Consider the following 26,875-nt stretch of genomic DNA (forward strand, 5'->3'; position numbering starts at 1 on the left):
CTCACTTAGTTTAGCCTGCAGACCAATGCAGTTGTCCGGGGTGTGGCACTTGGAGCCATAAGTGAGAGTTAGGTGTCTTATGAGGACCAGTTACCAAGAACCATCTCCCATCTATGATGCTCGATGTGGTCGTTCCGATAAAAGGTGCTACCTCTATAACACAACCCCACACCCCCTAAAGAAGATATACCTGAATGTAATTACTGCAAGGTAATAGTTAGTGAGATAGTAAGCCAACAACATAAGTTGCTTGTGCTGGACAGTGAAAAAGAAGCGAAATAATGGTTAGTATCAAAATAAAGTTGAGACTAAAAACAGTTGGTGGCGGTAAAACGAAGTTCAACAAAAAATAAAAGAAAAGCGAAAACTGAATAAAGGGTAGTAAGAATCTGACACCGAATTTAAAAATTATAAGGTGGCCAAAAGGACAGCAAGCAAAAATACTAGTCGCATAAGCTTATAAAAGTCTATAGAATAAACTTGATAGTAAAAAGGATAAAAGAAAGATATATAAAATAGCCTAATATACAGTACAATCCTGTACAGTAAGGGTATAAACCCTTACTGTACAGAAGGCCCTTTTTATCCCTTACGGACCAACGTGACAATTCGTTATAAAACCAACTCTGATGTACGTTACTGGATGTTGAGTATTTAACAAGAACACAATAAACACATCGAAAGCCTACATAGGAATAAAGCAAAGAGAATAATATACAAACTTGTATTTTTAATTTTACTTCATCCTCTTACCAAGCTGATATGAATAAATTTATACAATGGAATGAATCGAAGGACCCGACAAAAATTAATCGCAAACCAACTTGATGAACCATGAAATTATTTCCTAAAGAAACTATATAACAAATTTCAAGAGTACTCTATGCGCTCCCTCTCTGGAATTATCTGTAAATTTGGTGACCTTTTACCTATTGACCCTAAATTTGATAGCGTACCTTCCTTGGATTAAAAGCAACCTATCTACTGAGTTTCGAGACACCACTTGAAGAAGGCAATACCATATGGCAATAATCCAAGAAAGAGTTCACATCGGTGATGAATATAGGCATTCTCCTTTTGTTTTCAACTCCATATATCATGAGCCGCTTTTATTAAATTTGTTTTCGTTTTCTTTAAGTGTTTATCGAGTGGCACTTGAAAATAAAATAAGAAGCATCACCTTCTTTAAGTAGACCTTTCGACCCTTAACTACCGTTACTGACGTACTGGTACCGTCACTGACTACTTTTCTCCAAATTCATATACAAAACACTAAAAGCCGCCAATGAGCACTCTCGCTTCTGCGGCATTATAACAATAGGTATATTAACTCCAGAATATGGTGGTTGCGGAAAATTGTCGACAGAGTCTTAAACTTTTATATATCTTGCATCTTTACTTATAATATATTCCTTGTAAATTATCTAATGATTCAAGATTGGAAACTAAAGATAAATCAGTGACCAAAAGCCTATAAAGTATAGTTAAAGTAAAAAAAGTATAATACTTGAAAATTAATAAATTCTTAATATATAAATCTTCGTTAAAACAGTTCCTAGATGGTAAAAGATTAAAACCTCCTACACTTTTCCGTTTTCATTATTTATTTTGAATCCGTATTAATTAATTTTTTCACTTTTATTCCCTCTTTTTTTCTTTTTTATCTTAGTATACAGTAATTTCGAGATCGTCCCTTGACGGCGCCATTGGATTGGTCGCGGTAATGAATTTTAGAGACCACCTTTAAGCTTGAATTTAATCTAATGGATTTTTATGTATGGCAATACATCACATTTATGGTTTTTTACACGCTTTTTATCAATGCAGGAGACTGTGTATTTATGTGACTTTGATTGTGGAATAAAATATAACATACCTGTTGTAAATAATAGTGCCACATTTTTTAATGTCAGACAGTTTTAAGTAAACAGCACTGGAGAAGTAGTTCAGAATATCAGTCACTCCATTGATAATGGAGAGATTGCATTAACCGCCTTTCTAGATATAGAGGGAGCATTTGATAATGCACTATTAAATTCTGTTTATGATGCAGCAATATCAAAAGTATCAAAAGGGATAACACCTACCATATGCAACAGGATCAAATCAGTGCCTTAAAATAGGCTGATTCTAACAGAACTACAAGAAGAAGAGATTATGAACAAAACAGCTAAGGGGTGGCCAGAGGTAGATGGGCCTTCTCCCCGCCTGTGATCACTCCTTGTGTATGACTTGATCTCGCTCCTTGACGCACATGACGTAGAAATACAGGCCTATGCGGATTTTGGTAAGAGAAATATAAAAATATATAAAGGTAATTAGGTTCAGCACACTCCACCGAACATTCTAATATTCTAATATTCACCAACATTCATTGTTTGTTGAATGTTACGTCTGGTCGCAACTATTGTCCGGGGTAGAAACATGGACACTAAAAGCGCAAATAGTTAAAAAGATTGAAGCCTTTGAACTTTGGATATACCGGAGAATGTTGAGAATCCCATGGACTGCCAGAGTCACCAATGAGGAAGTGCTGAGAAGAATGGGTCGAGACAAAAAATTGTTGAGAACGATAAAAGTACGCAAGACTGCATACCTTGGACACATACTAAGAAATACTATAAAAATGTGGTCGCCAACCTCCGTTAATGGGGACGGCATAGGAAGAAGAAGAATATTCACCGAACAAATATTCTTGCTAAGTGGTGCGACAGGGAAAAACTATCTGTCAATATTAGCAAAACAGTAGTAGTCAGTTTCACAAGAAAACGGAACCTAGATAACTTCTGAATACTCACTCTGTAGGGAGAAACTGTCAAAGAGGTGAATGAGGTCAAATATCTAGGAGTAACATTAGATAAGCGGCTTACATGGAACACCTGTCTGGAAAGAATATTCAAAACACCTTTCCCTTTGGACATGTCGTCGAACGACATGCGGGAAATCATGGGGTATGGAACCCAAATAGATTTACTGGCTATATACGACTGTAGTTAGATCTACGATTAAATCTAAGATTAGCAGATAGAAGATGAATAAGCTTCAACGAGAGTTTAAGTTATAAGCTCAATTATAACAGGAGCGAAATCGCCGCCATGGAGGTCTTACTTGACTTTTCTCCATTATATATTTAGATGGATAAGGAGGCAAAGGTAGGATTATACAAAAGGAGGATTAGACGCCAGAAAGTAGGGCGAAATGATATCGGGATCAAATCTAGAGAAATAATAAAAAAAATATCCACAGTTAGAAATTGTCCCAGATGAAATACATCCTAAATATAATTTCAAAAGCCCTTTACTGTCGTCTTTCCAAGAGGAAGAGGAGTCGAATAAAATGAATTTGATAGATCAGTGCTGGTGATGATGCGAAAGCCGATGAATGAATTGAAACTTGTGTATAAGGAGGGAAATTAAAGATATGTAATCACTCCACTATCTTCCAAGCAAAATTGTATGCTATAAATATATGCCTGCAGGAACTAATAAAGAGGAACTGCAGGGACATATCTATAAAAATTAAATTGGATAATCAGGCGGCATTAAAGGCACTGGAATCGAATCGAATTGACTCCAAGTTAGTTTGGAACTGTCTTCGAAATAATTCGTTAATCAATCATTTAAAATAAACATTCTTAGGCCCAGAACTTATCGTTGGTATAGCAGCTAACATAGTTGACTAGTGTGGAACGAATGAAATGGAACCACTAAAATGGGTCTCAAATCGAAGGCTTTCATATATGAACCTTCAAAGCCTATATATAGTAAGTCAATTATTATTACTGAAGTTATAACACAACTTTTTCTGTAAAAACCCCAGAGTTCGGAATACTGTCGAAATTCCCTGGCTATCCCTGGCGCTTTATTATTTTTTAGGTTTTGTATTATCTTACTTTTTCATAACTCGGATACAATGTGCTACTCCGCCGTATTGTCTCGTTTTGTTCATTTTTAATGTTTCCGTTAAAGTTTTCTTCCAAGTATTCTTCCCATCTCCTTTTTTCCGTTTTTGACTTTGTAGATTATCAATTTTGGTCTAAATGACTGTGTGCTTTCTTTTATTTTTTATAGAATTTTTTGGTTTCGTGTCTGTTGGTACGCTCTAGGATTTCTTATACGGTTTTTTTCACAGCCTCCCTTTTTTCCACTGCATATTCTAGTCGCTTGTATTCTTTTCTTGTTATAAATTTCCCTGCTAAATATATATAAATTTCTGGCGTTCCTTTAAAGTTGATTAAGTCCAGCTTCCCTTTTTGCCTTTACTGTAGTTCTACATTCATCATCATACCATTCCGCATTTCTTTGTCTTTTGGCTTTTCCGACAGTTTCTTCTGCAGATTCCGTTATTATTATTATTAGTTTTAATTGTCTCCATTGAATCCAGCTCCTTGACATCACAGGGCCAAATAGAAGACTCAAGAGGACAAAGAACTTCGAATAAGTTTAGGTGGCAGTGAAAAAGCAGAGCATGGTGCTTGTGCGTATGGTATGCTAACTCTAGTGCGTTATTTATCAGATTAGATAAAGAGAACACCTCACAGTAAACTCTTCAGTTCAAGCAACTCTAGTAATTTAGGATAGATTAAAATTACTTATTGGTCATTTATGATCAGATTGTAATCGTACATAAAAAATATTCCAATGCAGGTCATAAATGATTGGCATTAATTTGTTAATTTTTTAAATATTTTAAATTTACAAATAATTATGTATGTGATTATGATCTTTGATTACGTTTAGAAAAAAGTAATCGATTTATCGCTCTCTATGGATCAACCCATGATTGTCGCCGGTTTCTTTACGATTTCCCCAGTCCAACTATATGTAGGTTCTCCCGTTTTAACTTCATCGACCGTTCCTTTAAATCTGATATTTCGTATCTCTTAACTCCTTTGAAGTAGTATTGCAAATTTTTCATAATTTTTTGTTAGAAATAAAATAATCGTATCTTGTATTAGTAATGATCTCTTCAACTCTTGAATAATTCAAAAACCAAATAACTTTTACTATTATTGTTTAATTTTATACAGAAGATAAAAAATAAAAAGTAAAATTGCATGGAGGTCTAATTAAAATATTTTATATTCGTGTAATCTTTAAATATTATATGGAGGTAATGAATAAATTAAACTTTCTAAATGAGTTTAAAATATGCCTTTTATTTTTGTAGGCATAAATAATTAAAATAACGTTATTTAAAATGAATTTTCTCTAAATATCGTTTAAATTCAATTTTTTTACCCCTTTTCTTGCGCAAAATACTGGTTATATGTCAATTTATAGACTTATAAACTTTCAGTTTATTAATGATTTGAAAACAAATATTGATTAATTCTTCAGCTTGATGAACTATGTTATAAAAGTCTTCTTGCGAGTGATACATGAACGTGTCTACAAAAAAACTAGACGATAGAATAACAGGAAACCAACTAAGATTTAGAAAAGACTTTGGCACTAGAGTGGCATTATTTACTATACAAACACTCATAGAAAATTGTCGAGATGTCAACTGTGACGTATTCATATCTAGTTGACTTTGAGAAAGCCTTCGACAAAATACAACAAAGAAGGCTTGCAAGCATATAATGGAATATATAGATGATCAAGATGTGAGAATTATTACAAATTTATACGGATATCAGAAAGCCATAATACAAGTAGACCAACAAAAATCTAAATAGATACCTATAAGAAGAGGAGTACGACAAGGATGTGTACTATCCTTTTTACTTTTTAATACGTGCTCAGTAGATATGTTTAAAGACGCACTAGCAGACATAACTGAAGGTATATAAATTAACAGAATACTAGTGAATCATCTCAGATATGGATCCTTGCGGACAGTAGGGAAGAGCTGCAGATTTTGATTGATCGTACTACGCAGTACTGCGGACAGTAGGGAAGAGCTGCAGATTTTGATTGATCGTACTACGCAGTACTGCGAGAGGTATGGAATGGCCCTGAACACACAAAAAAAAACAAAAATCATGATTGTCTGTAAGAACAAGATTGAAGGTGAAACAATCTACGTTAAAGGAAAGCTTTAAAGTACGTACTCAGATACAATTACTTGGGATGTGAGCTAAATGAACAATGGGACCAGAGCCTTAAGATCAAACGACGCATTAAGATGGCCAGAAACGCTTTCAATAAGATGAAAGCAGTATTATGCAATGGAAAACAGGGAATAGAAATTGCTACGTATTTTCTGCCCTTTTATATGGAGTTAAAGCCTGGACAATTATGGACGTAACTGAAAAAGACTTGACATATTTGAGATGTGGTGCTATCGAACAATGTGAAAAAATATCATGGACACAAGACGTAAAAAACACAGAAACATTAAGAAAGATAAAAAAAGAAAAAGAAATACTCATTACTTTGGAAGAAAGAAAAATAAGCTACTTTGGTCACATACTAAGAAATGAAAAATATGAGTTGATACAATTGATTATGCAAGGGAAAGTAGAGGGAAAAAGAAGACCGGGGAGACGACGCACGTGGAGTATAAAAACAACAATAGAACTCTTCCCAATTGTTGCAAATAGAGTAAAATTTGCCGTGATAATCGCCAGTGGCCTTAAAGGATGAGACACACGAGGAAGAAGATTGATTAATTGCGATACTTTTTATTTAACAAGCATCGTTTTAAACATTAAAAAATAATAACGATAGTAACAGCCAAAAAAAGAAAAACAATCCAAAATTGAGCATAATACAAGCTTATAACGTTCTGGAAGCCTTCTGGAAGAATATCTTCGAGCACGAATTTCTCTGGCAAATCTGGTGTTTGGTGTTTTTGAAAAAGGTAAAATGGAGATGTGTTAAAACTTTAAAAGTTTTTTATGGTGTTATATTTATCATTATTTAAATCAGATTGAAATATATTTTATTTAGATTCTTTATTATTATTTTTGTTATTGATTGTGTTATTTTTCTTTTTATTTCTATTGATTCGTATATCTCTCTCATTTTTTTTTTGTTTTGCTCGGTTTTTAAAATTTTGATGTTTTCGAAATGAAATTTATGCTTTTTCTTATTTTCATGCTTTGTGAGCGCAGTGATGTTGTTGTCATATTTGTGAGAACGAATTCTGGATTTAAGGAGTTGACTGGTTTTTCCAATATATACACCTTCACAGTTAGTACATGATATCTCGTAAATAACATGTGATTTTTTGAGTTTTAGAAAAAAATAAATAAACCTAAATACAAGAAATACTAATTTTATACTAAATATAGTATGGTTCAAGAAACTTCATAAAGTAATATTATATATATATATATATATATATATATATATATATATATATATATATATATATATATACAATTAAAGAAATATGCACTACGAACTCGGTACCTGAAATGTCCTGACATTGAATAAAACAGGAGCACAAACATCATTACTTAACGAGCTCAGAAAATACAAAATAGAACTAGCAGTAATACAAGTAACTAAATGGCTAGGACACGGAATAAAAGACCTGAAATGTCCTGACATTGAATAAAACAGGAGCACAAACATCATTACTTAACGAGCTCAGAAAATACAAAATAGAACTAGCAGTAATACAAGTAACTAAATGGCTAGGACACGGAATAAAAGACACAAAAACGCATACAACGCATACAATACTGTATAGAGGAAAAGAGAGCGCAAAGAAAGAGTTCGGAGTAGCTATCATAGTTGACAATAAGATAAAATACGCCATATTAGATTTCAAAGCAGTGAATGGGAGAATATGTAAACTAAGAATAAAAACAAAATTCTTTAATCTCTCAATAATAAAAATAGATTGCCCAACAGAAGAACATAGCATGGAAATAAAAGAAGATTTATACGAACTGTTAGAAGAAGTATACGACAGCTCACCAAGAAACGACATCAAGATCGTACTAGGAGATATGAATGCTCAAATAGGCAAAGAAGAACTTTTCTTAGGAACTATTGGTAAACATTCACTCCATCAAAATACCAATGAAAATGGAGAATTACTTATCAACTTTGCCAGTAGAAAAAACATGATCATAAGTTCGACTTTTTTCCCACACCCCGATATACACAAAGCGACATGGATTATGCCTGGAGGAACAACCGCCAGCCAAATTGATCATGTCTTGATAGACAAACGGGCCGCAACAAACATACAAGATGTGAAGAGCCGAAGAGGAGCATGCTGCGGATCTGACCATATCCTAGTACAGATAAAATACAGATGCAGAATTCAGAAAAACAGGAGGGAAAGACAGAAACAAAGAACAGAACAGCTAGATATACAAAAATTTAAACAACAAGATCTCAAACAGAACTATGAGAGAGAAATAACACAAACACTGACAGACACAGGCAGTCTAGGCACCGAAGAACATTGGGAAGAAATCAAAACAAAAGTTATTGACGCAGCAAGAAAAATCATAGGCAAGAAAAAGAAAAATACAAAAAGGAAATGGTTCAATGACGAGTGTAATAAGGCCATACAGAAAAGAAATGAAGAACACAAGAAATATATGGAAAGAATAACCAGAGAAAGAAGGGGTTACCAAGATGCAAGACGGAGGGCCGATAAAAAATGCCGAACAGAAAAGAAAATACGAAAACGGCAATATACAGAAAATGGAAGAAAATCTTCAAAGCAACAATATAAGACAGGCGTACAGATATCTACGCAATTTAAGAGAAGGATACAAACCCCGAACAAATCTATGCAGAAATCAAGAAGGGTAAGTAACCAGTGATCCAAAAGAAATAAAATCAGTCTGGAAAACCTATTTCCAAACTCTTTTAGGGACACAAGAAAATAAAGAGCATATGGACATGCATCACAATGAGGGAGACACCGAAAATATAGAACCTCCAACGATGGAAGAGGTAAAACAGGCAATACGAGCACAAAAGAACAATAAGGCTCCAGGTATGACAACGTCCCCCCTGAGCTATATAAATTAGGTGGCGATCACCTAGTAGAACAAATACATATGCTCATGAACAAGATTTGGAATGATGAAAAAATCTCTAATGATTGGAAAACCGGGATTATATGCCCAATCTATAAAAAAGGGGATAAACTGAAATGCGAAAATTATCGCGGCATAACCCTCTTGTGCACGGCGTACAAAATTTTTACTTACATACTAAACAAACGACTAACTGAAAATATTGTCGGGGAAGATCAAACCGGTTTCCGACAAGGAAAATCTACAACTGATAAACTATTCACAGTGAAACAAATTTTAAACAAATCGTGGGACTACGACATTGACGTCCAAAATATATTCATAGATTTCAAACAAGCCTACGATTCAATTAATAGGAACAAGTTATATCAAATATTGCAGAGCTTTAATATCCCCCAAAAATACATCCGACTGGTAAAAACAACAATGGATTCGTCAATAGAAACTGTCAGAGTCCAAAATGAGCTCACTGAAAACTTTACAATAGTCCAAGGATTAAAGCAAGGAGACGAGCTGGCACCGACACTATTCATCCTGACCTTGGAATATGTGATAAGACAGCTGAATATAGGAAGAGGTAATCTCCTAACAAATAAATCAATACAGATTGCCGCCTATGCCGATGATATCAGCATCATGTCTCGCAGAACAGAAGAGGCTGCAGAAATATATTCACAATTAAAAACAAAGGCAAAAGAGACCGGACTAGAAATAAATATTCAAAAGACAAAAAAGTTAACACATGCAAGAGCTAGGGGAAACAGACGCAGTTGAATTAGAGGACGATATTGAAACGGCAGAAAGTTTCACATATTTAGGAGTTTCATTAAACACGGATGGAACAGAAGAACCAGAAATCCAAAGAAGAATAGTAAAGGGAAACAAGCTTATTTTTCACTCGATCATGTGTTCCGCTCCAAAAACACACACTGGAGATCGAAAATCAGGGTCTACAAAACTATTATCAGACCAATAGTATGTTATGCATGCGAGACATGGGTGATGACAGAAGAGACAAAAAGAAAACTGGAAGTCTTCGAAAGAAAAGTCCTAAGAAAGATATTTGGACCTATTAACGAAAACGGAATATGGAGATCCAGGTACAATCATGAACTCTACCAACTGTTCAAAGAGACACCGATCTCAGAATTCGTTAAACTTCAGAGACTTCGCTGGGCTGGTCATGTAGTAAGAATGGAAACAGAAAGATTGCCGAAAAGAGCCCTAGATTGTAAAATGCAGGGCACAAGACCAAAAGGAAGGCCAAGGAAAAGATGGGAGGATGAACTACGCGCAAAATTTGCTAGACGTGAGAACCTGGAGAAGATCGGCGCGGGACCGACAAGGTTGGAGGCATAGTTTGGGGGAGGCCAAGGCCCGAATTGGGCTGTAGCGCCATTGGAGATATATAAATATATATATATATATATATATATATATATATATATATGTATATATATATATATATATATATATATATATATATATATATTAAACTTTTTTTAAACTCCAGTACAGCATAACAGAGTATCTTTGTATTCTTAATGTTATTTAACGATTCTAACCTTGCTTGTTGCTTGGGAACATGTTTTTAACTACTTCAAGTCTATCTTGTATAGAATTACTCTCCAGATAACGGTTTCATATTAACTATTTATTCAACCATAAATCTTTGCCAATAGACTTTCAACCAAATCCGCTGTTTTTGCTCCAACAATATTGGTATAATTTGATTAGGTTTAATGAGCTAAAAGGTAAAATATCATCCACCATCATACAAATATCTCAGATAACTATGATTAAAACCACTTAAACCTAAAAACGAAATCTTTTATTAAAAAAAAATCATTAAAATCCGGTTATGCAAAACTGTTGAATCTATGTGTATTTGAACATTCAAATTCTGTTTTCATTATGAATTAATCAAGGAAGACCCGTTTCAGCATTTTTACGAAATCTAATGAATATTACTAACTTGTACTAAATATCAGGGTAAACTAATTTAACTAATTTCAGTGGCGCACTCTGTAGAAAATACACTTGGTCTGTCAACTTCATCAACTATTTCGTACGATTAATAATAATAATTTAGAATAAGTCAAATATTTGTCACAAATTCTCTAATAAATTATAATTTTTGTATGTCTTACCCATCTTTAACTAAAGCTACACTGCCTGCCATATGAGGATCGTCTGGATCAGGGCTAACTGTAACTTCCATCAGTTTGACAAATTTCCACGCAGAATCCGGACTTATCCTTGCTCTAAGCTGTAATTTTGTACCAATAGGTACCGCTTGATCCACCGGCAGTTCGCTGCTTGTGACGTTACTAATTCTTGCAGCTGGAGCTTCTTTATAAAGAGCCACTTCATATTCCAGTCGACCTGGAGTTTCTTCTACTACTCCCGAAACTCGAGCACCATGAGGACTAGAAAAATAATTGTGAATATAAAAATATGTTGCCAAAATATGTTTTAAATAAAAATTATTTATTTAAATTATTTAAAATAATCTGATAGTTTAGGCTTAAATATAGACCTTATTAATTTACTCTTCTTCTCTTGCTTCTTTTTACGTTAGGACTACGTTCTGTGTTTTCTTCAATGATTCACCAGTAGCAGTTAGGACGACGAAGACCAACTTTCATACCATCTCGTAGGCGGTCGTCTATGCTGTCGAGGTGCATTTGGGCGTTTTTCTTTGGTAATTTGGGCTCCTCTGGCATTCTGTTAATATGGCCTCTTTATTTACTTCTTCTGTTTCTTGTCCATCGTACAACGTCTCGGATATCATATACCTCTGTTACTTTTTCAGTACTTTTACGGTCATGTAGAGTATAATACGCTATTGCTCTTAACTTTCGCATTTTTGTGATTCTGAATACGCATTCTCTTCGTCTTTTCCGCTTTGGTCTATATTGCGTGGGTAATGATCGGTTTTACGCATGCCTTATAGATTCTTGGTAATACACAATTTGGTTTCCGAAATAATCTTGGAACAAGAGAGGCACTATTCAGCGTGCAAGTGCTGGTTTAGAGTTGTAGAGATGTTACTCATCCTATGTACATGTGCTTCGATATTCGAATAGTGCTTCGATAAAGTTAGACATGGAAAACTGATGTAAATTCTTGGAAGAGTAGGAATAGACGACAAAGATTTAAGAATTATACAAAATCTCTTCAGCAAGAAAATGCCAGAATTGGCCTAGATACTTCTGAATCAATTGAAATTCTCCGTGGGGTTAGCCAGGGGTGCATCTTGTTATCACTGCTTTTTAATCTGTACTCAGAGCAATTCTCAAAGAGGCACTTGCTAAGGTTGATGTCGGTATCATGGTCAACGGAATTGAGATAAGTAATCTGAGATATGCGGATGATATGATGTTGCCTGCAAGTTCTGAGATTCTTGCGAAAGAGGGGTTCCGGTTGAAAAACATCATGGCTTCGTAACGTACGTGAGTGGTTTAATCAGTCTTCGTCGTCCAACTTCAGAGCTGCGGTAAATCAAATTATAATAGCCAATATGATAGTCAACATTCAGTTATGGAATAGTACGGAAAGAAGAGATAGATTCTTGCTTTAGTCCTGCTGCTCATATATTTATTTTTCTAAAATATGTTTCTTAGATATCCTGAATTAGCAATGCTTTTGTTGTTTGGGCCCTTAATTCGTCTTTTAGATTTCTGCCACTCGTTATATTTACTTCCAGATATTTGAATACCATTACTTGTTCTCCTCTCTGATTGTAGATTGCAAGTTTACATCTTTAAGGTTTTTTAGATACTGTGGGGGCCTTTGTCTTCTTTTCATATATCTGCATGTTAAATTTGTTTACTGTTTGCTCAAATCGATACAGGAGTTTTTATAAGTTATCCTCATCTTATGAGAGATGAGGATATAAAAATTATGTCGTCCACATATCATACCATTTTCATTTGCTTGTTCTTTGTTGCTGATTAATTTACCAATAGACTCATTTAAATACCGCCAGAATAACCAAGGATTATAACAAGGTAGTCAACAATTTCTTTTATTTACGGTGTACAAGAAATATAACAGGGTCAATTCTACTCATTTATGCAAGCTGATACGATGAGAGCCTACGGATATATCAAGGACCACCGACTTTAATAGTAGATCTAAAATACTAAACGTCTTGATGATAGGTGCCTTTATCTTTTTATCAAATGGATAATATAGAAATTCTATAACAAAATGGTAGTTAGCTGGTTACAGCTAAAAATTATCAGCTATGGAGTTTTTCATATTCATATTGAATTTTTTAAGTCAGCGAGAGTTATTAGAGATTGATTTCTGGATAAAGGTGAAATTGTATAAAAATATTACGCTCTAATTATAATTAAATAAACATAGTTGTTATTTGAAGGTTATGTATGTGTCAAAATATCCTCAAATTTTGCTAGTGAATAGTTCCAAGATAATCCAAAAATTTATTTAAGTTACTTAAGTATTTCTTTCTGAAGAAGAATAAGCTGTAATTGAAGCATTAAGCTGATAATAATTTAAATTAATAATAAACTTATAATAAGCTACTCAACAATAATTTTTAATATGTAGTAGAAAAAGTTTTTTCAAATTTCAACTGCATCTTTCAATGTTTTCTTCCTCTTATTCTATATTTTTACTATATCAATTCTGCCGGTTTCTGTATTTTTGGATTTTCCCTTAATATTATGTTGTTACTCCATCTTTTCCGTGGTCAACCCACACTTCTAACAGACGGGATTTTCTTGTTATCTTGACTACCCTATCGCCTGTAATTATGGTTACATGATTGTTCCATTCTCTCTTCTTCCTATTCAGTATCTAATCGCCTATCTTTTCCTACTTGGATGCTCTTCTGATTTCGTCACTTCTTTTTTCACACGCCCTCAGTGTGTTATTATTGTATTCCCAAAAATCAACCGACACCATCAGAACCAAAATCTTAGGAAATTACAACAAATGAACAAACCACAATAATCATAGTGGAAGTCGAGGAAGCGCAAAGAAAATTAGACAACAGAAAAGCTGTAGGCATGGACGAAATAGCAAATGAACTATTAAAATATTGCAGAACAATGATAACAGATCAATTAGCTCAGCTCATTAACAAAGTACCCAAGGTATGTAAAATAAGCGTACTAATCTTGATGTTTAAAAAAGCTAAAACTAAAGACAAAAATTTTAATCAAAAGTTATGCCAAACTTAAAGAAAATATTTTAACAGACATGCCACTTACGGTATTAACGGAAGTAAACAATAACTTTGTTATTTTAAATAAAACACCCTGAATATTATTGCATCTATAGATTCTGCATAAAATCATTACAAGACAAAATAAAATATAAGGAAAAACAAGCAGAAGTACGAAGGAAAATCTCTAAGAAGAAGAACGAGTCTTGGGAAAGAAACTGCCAACGAATAAATACTTATCTAGGAGGAACCAGAAGCACAGAAAGCTGGAAACTGATAAAAACATTGAGAAAAGAAAAGAATAAAGAAGTAATACAGAGCATAAAACCTGAAGACTGGGAAGAGTATTTCAAAGGACTTTTGGTAGAGAATAGAGTCGAATTTCAGGAACGTATAAATCAAAACCAAGATAGAATTTCAATAGTTGGCTCGCCAATAAGATTAACAACAGAGGAAATTAAAAATGTATGTAAACAGCTGAAGAGGAACAAAGCACCCGGACCAGGAGATATACCCGGAGAATTGTTTACGTACGGAACGAACAAATTGTACGAATGTCTTCGACAACTTTTTCAAGAATCCATAAACACAAGCGAAATCCCCACGGAATGAAAGATATCACACCTTAGCACTATACATAAAAAGGGTGATAAAAATAATTGTGAAAATTACCGAGGAATAGCTGTAACCGGATCTATGAGTCGAATATATGGAAAGGTGTTAAAGAACCGAATCGAGAGAGAATACTTGTATTATGAAGCAGAAGAACAAGCAGGATTTCGTACGGGTCGATCCACTATTGACCACATTTTCTCCTTAACCCAGATAATAGAAAAAAAGATGGCAAGGAATCAAGAGATTCATATGTTGTTCGTCGACCTACGGAAAGCCTACGACAGCGTTCCACTGAAGAAGCTGTGGCAATCAATGGAAAGCACGAATATTAATATAGAATTAATAAAAGCCGTCAAAGTGCTATACAACCAACCAATAATAAAGATAAAAGCGGGGACACAAATAACAACAGGATTTATAACATCAAAAGGATTAAAGCAAGGATGTTGCTTGTCTCCCACTTTATTTAAAATATACCTCGAAAGTGCTTTAAAAAGATGGAAACAAAAATGCAGGACAATGGGGATACCGCTCACCAATACTATGGTATATACGCTTAACTTTGCAGACGATCAAGTAATAATGGCTCAAGATTATGACGATTTAAATTATATGGCACGAAAATTAATTGAAGAGTATAATATATGGGGTCTAGAAGTAAATAAAAAGAAAACCGAATACCTGTGCATTGGAGCAGAACAAAAAGATCTCATATTAGACGATAACACTACGATAAAGCACTGCTGTGACTACAAATACCTAGGTATCACTATTTCACAAGATGAAACATTAGACAAAGCCATAAGAGAGAGAAATACGTCAGGGAGAAAAGCCATCACAATGTTAAACACCATTTTATGTGACCAATCCATCAGCAAAGAAAATAAAAAGAGGATATATGAGACTATAGTAAAAAGTATCACTTTATACAGCTGTGAGGTATGGCCACTGAAAGAAAGAACACTGTCAACGCTGAAAGCGACGGAAATGGATTTTTGGAGAAGAGCCGCAGGAAGATCTAGAAGAGAAAGGATTACCAACGAACGCATTAGAGAAATAATGGGAATCAAACGAACAATCACAGATGACCTAACAACAAAACAACTTATCTGGTTCGGACACTTACAAAGAATGGACGAACAACGAATGCCAAAAGAAATACTAAAGTGGCAACCAGAAGGAAAGAGAAAACGAGGTAGACCGAGGAAAAGTTGGAGCGAAGGAATAAATAAAGAACTGAGAGAGAGGGCCATAGAAGAAGATCTATGGAACAACCGGTCTAAGTGGCGATTGGAAGTCGGAAAACGGCGGAGAACGTTATAAACCGACAAGTAGTAGTAGTAGTAGATTCTGCATAAAATATACCATACATCAAAACTTCATATTTTTTAGTCATACATCTTTTTAAAAAATTTTACAGACAGACAAACTTCTCAAAGTTAATAGCTCATCCATTTACACATATAATGTCTTAAAAACTTTTGTATTGTACACAAAGAATAGGAATTTACATCGAAATCGAATTCCTAAATATAGGGTGTACACAAATGATACGCCATTTCTTTAAACTTCAAACTACAGTAAGTCAATAATCTAAATGAAACACCTGAATAAGTAAATTTACTTTTATTACATGGAGAATGTGATGGAATTATTACTAGAATATGTGCCTTATTTACTAAAAGATATCCAGATCGATCACGAACTACCCGTGACACTGTGAAGAGATTACTGAAAAATTTAATACATTTTGGATGTTTTGATGTTTAATGTGTCTCGGCTGAAATGACCATTGACACTAACAATATTGTGTACAATAATTACAATAAGCACATGTAACTATTGTACACAATATTGTTAGTGTCAATGGTCATTGCTGGGCACAATTCGCACTACTGGAAAGAAGTAAATGAACATTTAACAAAAGTACATGGTTTTCGATGAGATGGGAGTTTAATGTCTTGTGCGATTAGAGATAACCAGGTTGTAGTTTTCCACTTTTATGATAATAACTTAAACTACTTTTTTAGGTGAAAGATATCTCATTATATAGTATATTTTTTAAGTAAACTTACGTAGCCTTTGCAATAAAAAAGCCAATAGAGCAGTAGAATGTGGAGGAACAGACACATTAAGATGAAAACTAAAACAAGAATTTATAAAGACGCTATAAGACCAATAATCACATATACGTCTGAAACGAGATCTGATACATCCAAAACAAAAAGCATGGTAGAGACCAGATAAATGCGAATACTAAGATCTTTCAATGTTTTAGTTGAGATTTTCGAAGCAGATAAACCTTTCAATAAACTTACAAATCTAGTTCTGAAAATATTTAGCGGTAGTTTTTTTAGTTACTAGTTCTATTTTTGTTAATAAAAAAGCTTCTGTGAGGGAAATGCTTTTACTTCAAAATCCGAAATATTATGCTTTTTGAATTATCGTTTCTTTCTTTCACAAAACCTTTGTCTTTTACATAATCGTCATCGTCATAGAAAGGTTCTTCTTTTTCGTTATCTAATAAAAGGATGCTTTAATCAACTTTTACAGGTGATTATGATCTGCTTCATAAGAAGCCATCTTAAAAAGTAAAACCAGTTAAAAATTAGATTACCTTACAGTTATTTGCCACCTAAAAAGATTTGATACAAAAACAATTTCATTTCGATATTACGATTGTGCAGAAAAATATTGATTTACATATGAATATAATGGGTCTTTAAACTAACATAAAGCATCCTAGTGGATGAAAATAGGAGAGGCGGCTACGGCGGTAGTCGAAATGTGCGAGAAATTCAATAATTTAATCAAAAGCGAACTGAGTCCTCGTGCAAGTACTTTGAGTAATTTGTCCGACAGGCATTCTTGAGTTTTAGTTACTTTCATCTTATTGAATGTAAGACAATCACAGGAACGCAGCTCATAAATTTTGACATTCTTCTTCTGGAGGTGCCGTGTTCTTATTCAGACGTTGGCCGTCATGTTTAAAATTTCCCGAAATATTTCTTTAATGGCTGATGCGCGAAATAATTCTTCTACAGTGATACCACCAGTGATTACCCGATCATAGGCAACCATGAGAGCTTTTTTCGGTCTATTCAAGTTTTTCTTTTCACTTTTCCTTATACATTTCATTATAACACAAAGTATCTGTTAGTCCACTATTTAGCTAAAATATTCTGTTTTCATTCTCTTTATAGTGTTTAATAGCATTCGAAGAACATCTTCATTGGACGTGTGAGAGACCCAAGATATCTTTATAGATTCCTTTGATAGCACCACACCTCAAATGCTTTTAATTTCTTTAGCATTGTGGTTTGTAATGTCCGAGTCTCACCACCGTATGATAGGGCATACCACACCTAGCATGTCACCCTCCAACGAATATGCATTTATAGGTTTCTATTACATAGGACTGGATTCATCAGAATCACCACTCACATTCAACCAGCTGCTAGTCTATTTAAAATGGTTTACATGTTCTATCCTCCCTCCATCTAATCAATGCTAACACTGATTTACATTCCATTTCTTAACTGCACTCCATTTTTTTTGAAATGTTAATTTTGTGGCCGTTTCATCAACTTACTTCATTGGTCATGTTAACTAATGTTAATGTTGTATGTCTTCTGATGTCTGACAGAATGACTATATTGTCAGCGTATCTAATGTTGTTAATTATACCACTTAATATATCATTAGTACAACTTTAAAATATTATATTTTATAACGTATGTATCATATCTAAATATTCATTGTAAGTGAAACAAATAAAATATAATTATTAGAATAATTATACTTGTAACAACAAAAACAACATGGTTTGTTCTATATTTCAACACTTTTATATTACGAAGACAGCTTTAGACCTGGAGACCAAAATATCAAATATAGTAGTTTCAATCTGCAACGAAAAAGCTGTATTCAAGTCAAAAGATCGATGGTACACCTGAAAACAGTTGTTGACATAATTTAATAGAATGAGCCTTAATATACAAAAATAGATAATTGAAAGAAAGATGCTTAAAATTGGTGGAAGTCAAGATTAAAAAGAAGCCGACTTTACGAGGTACGTTATCTATATTAAATATCACCCTCATATGCATTTTCTATTATACTGTCTTTGCTTAATATATTTTAAATGGGGTGGAAACAATGCATTGCTCTTAATAATTGGTAACGAAATAAGAATATTATCTAAATTTTAGGACATTCTGTAGATAAAAACACACGTATTCATCTCACATACATACACGCACAGATGCAACCGACTATTCATTCTGCTTCGTTACATTCTGAGGTAACGGTGAAAAAATCGCAGTCCTAGATATTTATATAGATAATATTGGCGTTTTCAGCAAAAATGTAAAACAAATGGGTTAACTGCAAGCAATAAATAGGAGCTAACGTTACACATTTATCGGCTGATTTATTGAAATTATCTGAAATTTAACCAGGAAACATTAATAACTATTTTAGTTTTTAATTATATTTTGGTAAGGAATAAGTATTTATGCATTTGGCTCTACTTTTCCTTTTTATAGATTTGTAAATGACGTTGTTTCATTTGCAAGACTTTATCTGATCAACATTTTCTTACTGTTAACTGGAACAGTCACAAGGGAGAGTCAAAACTCAATTGAGATTTAGATAAAGAAGACGTATATAAATTATAATGATACCCAGAATACGTAACACAAAGGAAGCTTGTGATTCATCTAGACTGTCATTATTCTTTTTGCATTATTTCTAATCAGATTCGGCATCTTCAGTTACATTTTTTTTATAGAATTAAACCACATATGCGTATACATCGCAATTGTCATCCCTGCAACTTGTACTGAAAACGCCTCTCCCGCACCAACAGTATTTATGAACCCAAATTGGTTGGGGAAAATTTGACTTTCACACAGTTTGTAAATTCTTTTATGGATTCTCTTTACGAAAAGGTTTAGGAGATGACTCATGATGCTTATCGTATGTATCCTTCCCATTTCTTGGCTCCTGGCTTTTTTGGAAGTGCAATAAATTCAGGGTTTATGTACTCATATTATCGGGACCTGCCGCTTTACATTAAGAATAAGATATCCATATCGTCACCATTTTATGTAGTGTTATTGACGCGTATTCTGTTTTCTTATTGCTTAATTCTAAATGCCCATATTTCATACGGTTGTATGAGTTTCTTAATTAATGTATTACTTCTTCTTCTGAAGTGAGGGTAATAACGCCAGTGTGGTAATAACGCTAAGTTATGATTTCTCATTGACGTCTGGAGGAAAAAAGCAAAGCATATGGACTCCAGCTAAACAGGAGTAAGACAAAGATCATGATAGTAGACTGAGCTCGGAATAATCTTCAACACATTAAAGAAATTGGGGGCTTTGAAGTAGTAAATAGTTTCATATACCTGGGGTCCCTAATAACAAATGACGGAGGGTGTGACAGAGAGATACGTAGAAGGTTGACTATTGCTAGAACAGCTATGATGAAACATGTAGCAATTTGGAAAAATTCTAGCATAACAATACACACTAAACTAAGGCTGGTAAGGGCACTCATTTTTCCCATAGCGACATATGCATCCGAAACGTGGACCTTGAAGAAAGCGGATAAAAATAAACTGGACGCTTTTGAAATGTGGGTATACCGCCGTATGTTGAGAATATCCTGGATTGATCATCGCACTGATATTCAAGGGTAGAGTTGAAGGAAAGAGACCCAGGGGAAGATCTCCAAGCCGTTGGGTAAATCAAACAAAAATACTGATTAACCAAGGGTTACATGAAGCCGAACAACTAGCCCAGGATGGAGAGAAATCGTGCAAAAACTGTGAAGGCCTGATGGTGTCACCACATCCCAAAAGGGATTAGGACTGAGGAGGAGGATGATTTCTCATTAAGTATTGGTGATAAGTGAAATATGGCAACACGAGTTCGTTTATTGAAATCTAACAAACCACGTGGTCAAATTTGTTGGCGATATAAGTTCCCCGGCGGTGTATAAAACAGTTGATTATCATTGTTGCGGGTATAGAAGGGGAAGCTTTTCTAATTTCACGTGTTGTGTATTTATTGCATTGAAGCTACATTATTGGTGATTATTATAAGTAGAATTTGGTGATCTATAGCTTTTCTCCTGAAGAACGAAATAACGCCAAGTCTAATGTACGATAATAGTTCCATGGCGTTATTACCATACGGTAGTAGTTAATAGCAATTACACTAACTTAATGAGTAATCTAAATGACTAATTAATAGGTACTTGGTGTTTAAATTATAAAAAAGTAATATCCATACGTTCTACAGACAGATAATTCGTTTTTTTTATTAACAGTTTGACCGTACCGAAACATAAAAGCCGAGGAATAAGAGAGAAATGAAAGGAAGATGATATGCGGAATACTTTATCATCTGTTAAAAATGGATGGTTTGAAAATAAGACAAGTAATCATTTGTCAGTTCCACGTAGAACTCTTAGGGATTATTGGACGCAAATGCATTCAGATCAAGAAAAAGATCTGTTCAGAAGGATAGTTCGTTTAGCAGAGATCGGATATCCGTTTTGCGGAGTTTTGCGACAGTGTGTATTCAATGTTTGTGAACTGAATAATATGAAAAATTCTTTTTCTGTGGAAAAAAAATGGCAGAACGTTATTGGTTCAAAGGGTTTCTTAAAAGGAACCCAGAAATCAGAAACTGAAAAGCACAGAATATGAATTATGCTAGAGCTCAACTTAATTCAAAAATACTCACTGATGACAATCAACTGGATAAACTCCAAAGTATATATAATATGGACGAAAAGAAATATTGGCTGACGTTACAATAGTATACTGTGGTAATGCTATATGTGCCGCCATTCCTCCAGTCATTTTGTTCAAAGTTATACGACTCAAACCAAAATAGACAGATTTATTACCTCCAGGCGGAACTGCTATGATGACACCCAAAGACAGCATGACCGTTTAGGCATTCAAAAATTGGCTGCATTATTTTGCAAAATACCGAACAGCTGACCGTTGTCTATTGATTTTTGATGGTGCTTCTTCCCACTTTGATTACTCTATTGTTTAAGCTGCAGATGAGCTCGGGATCATTCTATATTGCTTACCGAGTAGTACTAAGCATGAACTTCAGCAATGGATAAGGCAGTTTTTCGGTCTTTCGAGCATTTCTGGGATAATGAAGTTTTGAAATATGAAATGAAATGGACTCAAAACAGACCGTTTAATAATAAAGCAACATTTTGGAAGCACTTTCTCCATAGTATGGAACAAATACATGACGCCAAATAAAAATCAATCGGGATTTTTAGCAACTGGTATCTATCCCTTTAACCCAGATGCAATACCTATCGAGACATATGCTCCTAGTAGTGTAATTGAACAGCAAAATGCACCTAATGAGCCGCTTTCTGAAAACTGCCCTGATCTATCTCAGCCACCTATAGAGAGCTTATCTGATCGAAGCTTTCCTTCTCAAGAATCATCTCGTCCAGGTATACTGACAGCTGGTTAAACTAAGAACGACACATCTAAACAGTGCCGTGTTTTTGAGTCGACAACCAGCAGTGATTCTGAACCTTAGATTTAGGTGATATGGAAACATCTGACGAAGAAAAAAGTAACATCGAGGGCATAATAATCACGAAAGAAAAGAATAATACTTCATTTTCTGATATGCTGACCACTCCAGATATAGCAAACAAATCTGTACGACCCAAAAAGGAAAGCAGCCCTTAATAGTAGAGCGCAGTTTGTAGCAATGGACCTATTTGTCACAGATAAGACCAATATCTCCCATAAGAAACATAGCTTACCCAAAGCATTTCAGAAAGGTTCTTCCAAGAAAAGAGGTCTACATTTAAGTAAGAGAATAATAGTTCTGCAAGGCCTGTAAAGAGGATAGAGTAGCTGACATGCGATGGTTGGAAATATCGCCAACTGACAGTTGTTCGTAAACTGTTTTATAACTTAGACAAAAAAGAGCAGTTATTATTTTCATAGTTTTCAACTACTCTTACTTAGTTGATTAAATATCCCATGTGGTGACATATCATTGAGTATATCCGATTATCAATCTAAATAATTCTTAACCTTAACTTGGATATTACCTTTAACTACCTTAGAGGTTTGCGATTACTACATCCAAATCTTCTCGATTCTACGACAGTCTTAGTAATTGTTGAACATTCGTGACTATCCAAACTCTGATGTTGATATACTTGATTCTTTCCTTTAATTTATTAGTCTTAGCAAGTTTTATTTGTTATTTCTCATTATGTAGTCTGGGAAGGAGGTTTTTCTTTACTTAATCGTTATTAATAATTATATCTCTGTGTTTATGGTCTTTAGTACTGCTTTATTCATTATAGATTTTTGTTCATAACATTCTAAGCATTTAAGAACTAAATTTCAGAGTCTTCTAGGTGTCTAATGACATTTAATCTTAGTGACCACGTCTCAACTTTATACAGGGCAGACCAAATGTAGCATTTAACATTTCTAATTCGTAGGTCTAAACTTAGTTTAAGGATACAGATCATTTGCTTCCATTTTGGTGTACTTGTTTCTTCTTCTTCTTTTCCTTCATTCTTTATAGAAGCAATTTTGCTGATTCATTGGCAGGTTGTGGCCTCTACAGAAGATTGTCACACCATCTCTTGCATGGCCAATACTTCTTCTATAACTTTGTGATTTGCCCCTTGCTATTTTAACAGCTATTGTAATTTCTATTCTACTAATGTGATTGTTCCATTATTTTTCATGTTTAGTGTCTACTCGTTTACACCCTGTACATTATATTTTCCTGTAATTCTTTTGAGTATTATCATTTCTGCTGTTTCCATCATCCTCTGTGTTTTGGCTGTGTCGGGTTTTATTTCTGATGCATTTTATATCTTCTGATCAGAAATATAACTTATTTTCATGAATAAGTCATTATTGGGCTTATCTTAATAGATTATAGATTCTTGATTTCATCTGTAACGTTATAAACGTCACATGTTTGTTATTTTTCTTTAAATAATTATTTTATTTCAATTTTCTTCGATTTTATTCATTTATTGACTTGTCTCTTTCATTTTACTATTTTTATTCCAAAACTAGTTGGCGCTCAATTCTTTGATCAACTTTCTATTTATTAAATATTCTCATCATATTCATCTAAATTCCAATTTTCATTTTCACTAAATATTCTAATTCCTTTATTCAGACCCTATTGAGTTCTATGAGATAGAACGTATGTAAATTTCTATGGCTCACTTCAATAGACACAGCATATCTGTCAGTTGGCTACTCTTAATTGTCATATCAGTTGTCCTTCAAAGTAGAAAGGGAAGTTGCTGTTTATCTATAAAAAGGATTGTCTCTTTTCAAAATTCATTTATATATTAAATGTTTCTCTGGGGTAAGTACTTATATTTCTAGTCGATTAATTTTTTTATATATCTGTCTTTTTATCATTTCGTATTTGACTTAACATAAAACTACACACCACGTTATATTTTTCAATGAATTATTCTCATTTGTAATTAGTATCTTTAATATAATTTAACTAATTTGTTTAACAATAATTATATTCATTTTATACTTACCAATTTGCTATTTGCTATTTAATATTGTAGTTATTGTTAATCTTCTTATGGTAAGAAAATAATTTAAAATATGTGCAGTTGCTAACACAAAGTTTCTTATTCTATTTTTTTTTGGCCAATTCAATTTTTGTCCACGTTTCTGGGTGAAGACTTCTCGAACCACATGGTCGACCATTGGAATAACATACTGCAGTAGGTGGCCGCTGCTATTGGAACTCAACATATCCCTAGAGTTTAATACCAATATGAACAACTGAAACTAGCAACCTACAACTACATTCTGCAATCATCTCTCACTACTTGAAGACATCACAAGCCATTTGATTTTAATTTAATATTAAAATTTCAATTTTATATTTTTTTATGTATAATAGTTAATAGGTAATATCTTAGCCTAACAATTATCTCCCAAAAAAGTTGTGAGTTTACTGTTCAGCATTAGCCCCCAGCTTTTGGAGGTAGTTATATTGTTACTCATTGGCACCCACCGTTTCTGATGGTTACAAATCTCATAGTTAATGTGTCGGTTACGGTTACACCATATGTTATTAACTCAGATATGCCTAAAACTACTTCATAATATTTTATAGTATTTTTCTAAAATTTTACGCGGTATATAAGGTAACAAAAACATATTTATCATAACACAATAACACAATATTTGTGCGAAATAAGTAAAAAAATACTGTATAAAATATGGTACACCAGACATATAACCTACTATTAAGTTTGGGTGTGATATGAAACAAAACATTTGACATTTAAACCTATTGAATTTTTGCTCTATCATGGCACAAACCACATTGAGTGGATTTTCCCGTGGAATTACCAGATGGTCTAGTCGGCGATAGCGAATATCGACGGTATTATTGGCCGAAGGACGACCTCGAAAATAGAAAGCAGGTTTCTTATTTTGTTGTAACAAAGATTTTGCAATGCTTTTTCTAAATGATAACTGATCCAATTATTTAAGTAACTAAGGGCCTTTGTCACAAGTTGACTGTTAACATCTCTTTCACGTTGCATAAATATTCTCCGGCGAGAAATGTTGACATAACCACTCAATATTAGAGTTCCCAGAAAAGCTTTAAACTCATACCACCAAAATTATTTTTGGCGATTCTTAAAAGTATCATATCTAAGATTATATTCTTGTATGAGCTTTATAAGTTCCTTATCCAAGAAAAGTAAAAACTCTTCAAGAGGACTCTGAGAGTCAGTACCTGAAAGTTCTTCTACAATGCTACATTGATCTTCTTGATGAGGGTCTTCTTTTACCCACTGGTAGATTTTTTTTCTTAGACCCTTTACCTGCCCATTTTTCTCACAACTCTGATAATGAAATGTTATCTTGAAAATCGAGTTACGATGTATTATTATTTTACACATTTATTTTAGCAGGGGCTTGTAATTGCAAACCAGGTAAATTATCCATCGCCATTATATCGCAATCACCAGAATTTTACTATAATATACTAATGACATACGCGGCAGAAACGTGACCTAACACAGAGAGAACAAAACTAATGCTAGACAGAGCAGAGATGAAAACCCTTAGAAAAATCGATGGTAAGACGCTAGAGGACGGAGCTAGAAGTACAGATATACGACGGAGATGCAAAGTGGAGAACATCAAGGACTGGGTAAGAAATAGAAGAGTAGAGTGGAATGATCATATAGTCCGAATAACAACAAATAGAGTAGTAAAGATGGCGAGAGAAGGTTCCCCAATAGGAAGACAATCAGAGGGTTGACCACGAAAACGATGGAACGACAATTTGCCGTAGGCACATTTAAAACAGACAGTCATCTCTACAAAAAAGAAGAAGAACAAGAAAAAGAAGATTTCGTACTCAAAAACGCATACAAGTCAAAGTTTTACGGTTGTTAGTGAAACCAGTACACATATATTAATTTAATACATCGATATAATATAATAAGGAAGGAGCCTATCAATTCACAGGTCTGATTTTAACGACGACAAAAGACCTGTGAATTTCAACGACGAATAACACTTGCTTGGGCAGTGTATGGTTCACTAACAGGCATCTTTAAGAGCAACATCTCGATAGCTATGAAACGGAAGACATTTGACCAATGCGTTCTTCCTATTATGACATACGTAACAGAAACTCTCACTCTCACAAAAACAACAGCACTAAAAATGCGAGTGGCACAAGGGCGCATGGAAAGATCGATTCTCGGCGTGACAAAAAATGACAAAATAAGGAACCAAGACCTAAGGAAAAGAAGTCTTATTTCTATCACTGAAATCGTCGAACGTGTAGCCAAGCTGAAATGGATTTGGGCAGGTCACCTAGCGAGACTAAAAGTCTTAAGATGGACCAGAAAACTAATTGACTGGCGCCCAAGGAAAGACAAACGCAGCAGAGGACCACCAACAACACGCTCGATGGACGACATTAAAACGAATATCCAAGAAATGACAACAAGACGCACAGAACCGTGAAGAGTGGCGAAAAATGAGAGAGATCTATGTCCAGCAG

The 26,875-nt window shown here is 34.1% G+C and overlaps 1 protein-coding gene across 1 annotated transcript in view; it reads right to left on the reverse strand.

Annotated features, from left to right (window-relative positions):
• The window catches only part of LOC140437084 (uncharacterized), a 161,767-nt gene that overhangs the window by 16,317 nt on the left and 118,575 nt on the right, over window positions 1-26,875 (reverse strand). The window contains exon 5 of the mRNA XM_072526390.1: window positions 11,107-11,385. Coding sequence (XP_072382491.1) covers window positions 11,107-11,385 — 279 coding nt within the window. The remainder of the gene's footprint in view (window positions 1-11,106; window positions 11,386-26,875) is intronic.

The sequence above is a fragment of the Diabrotica undecimpunctata genome, chromosome 3, assembly GCF_040954645.1.
Source record: "Diabrotica undecimpunctata isolate CICGRU chromosome 3, icDiaUnde3, whole genome shotgun sequence".
Classification (NCBI taxonomy): Eukaryota; Metazoa; Arthropoda; class Insecta; order Coleoptera; family Chrysomelidae; genus Diabrotica; species Diabrotica undecimpunctata.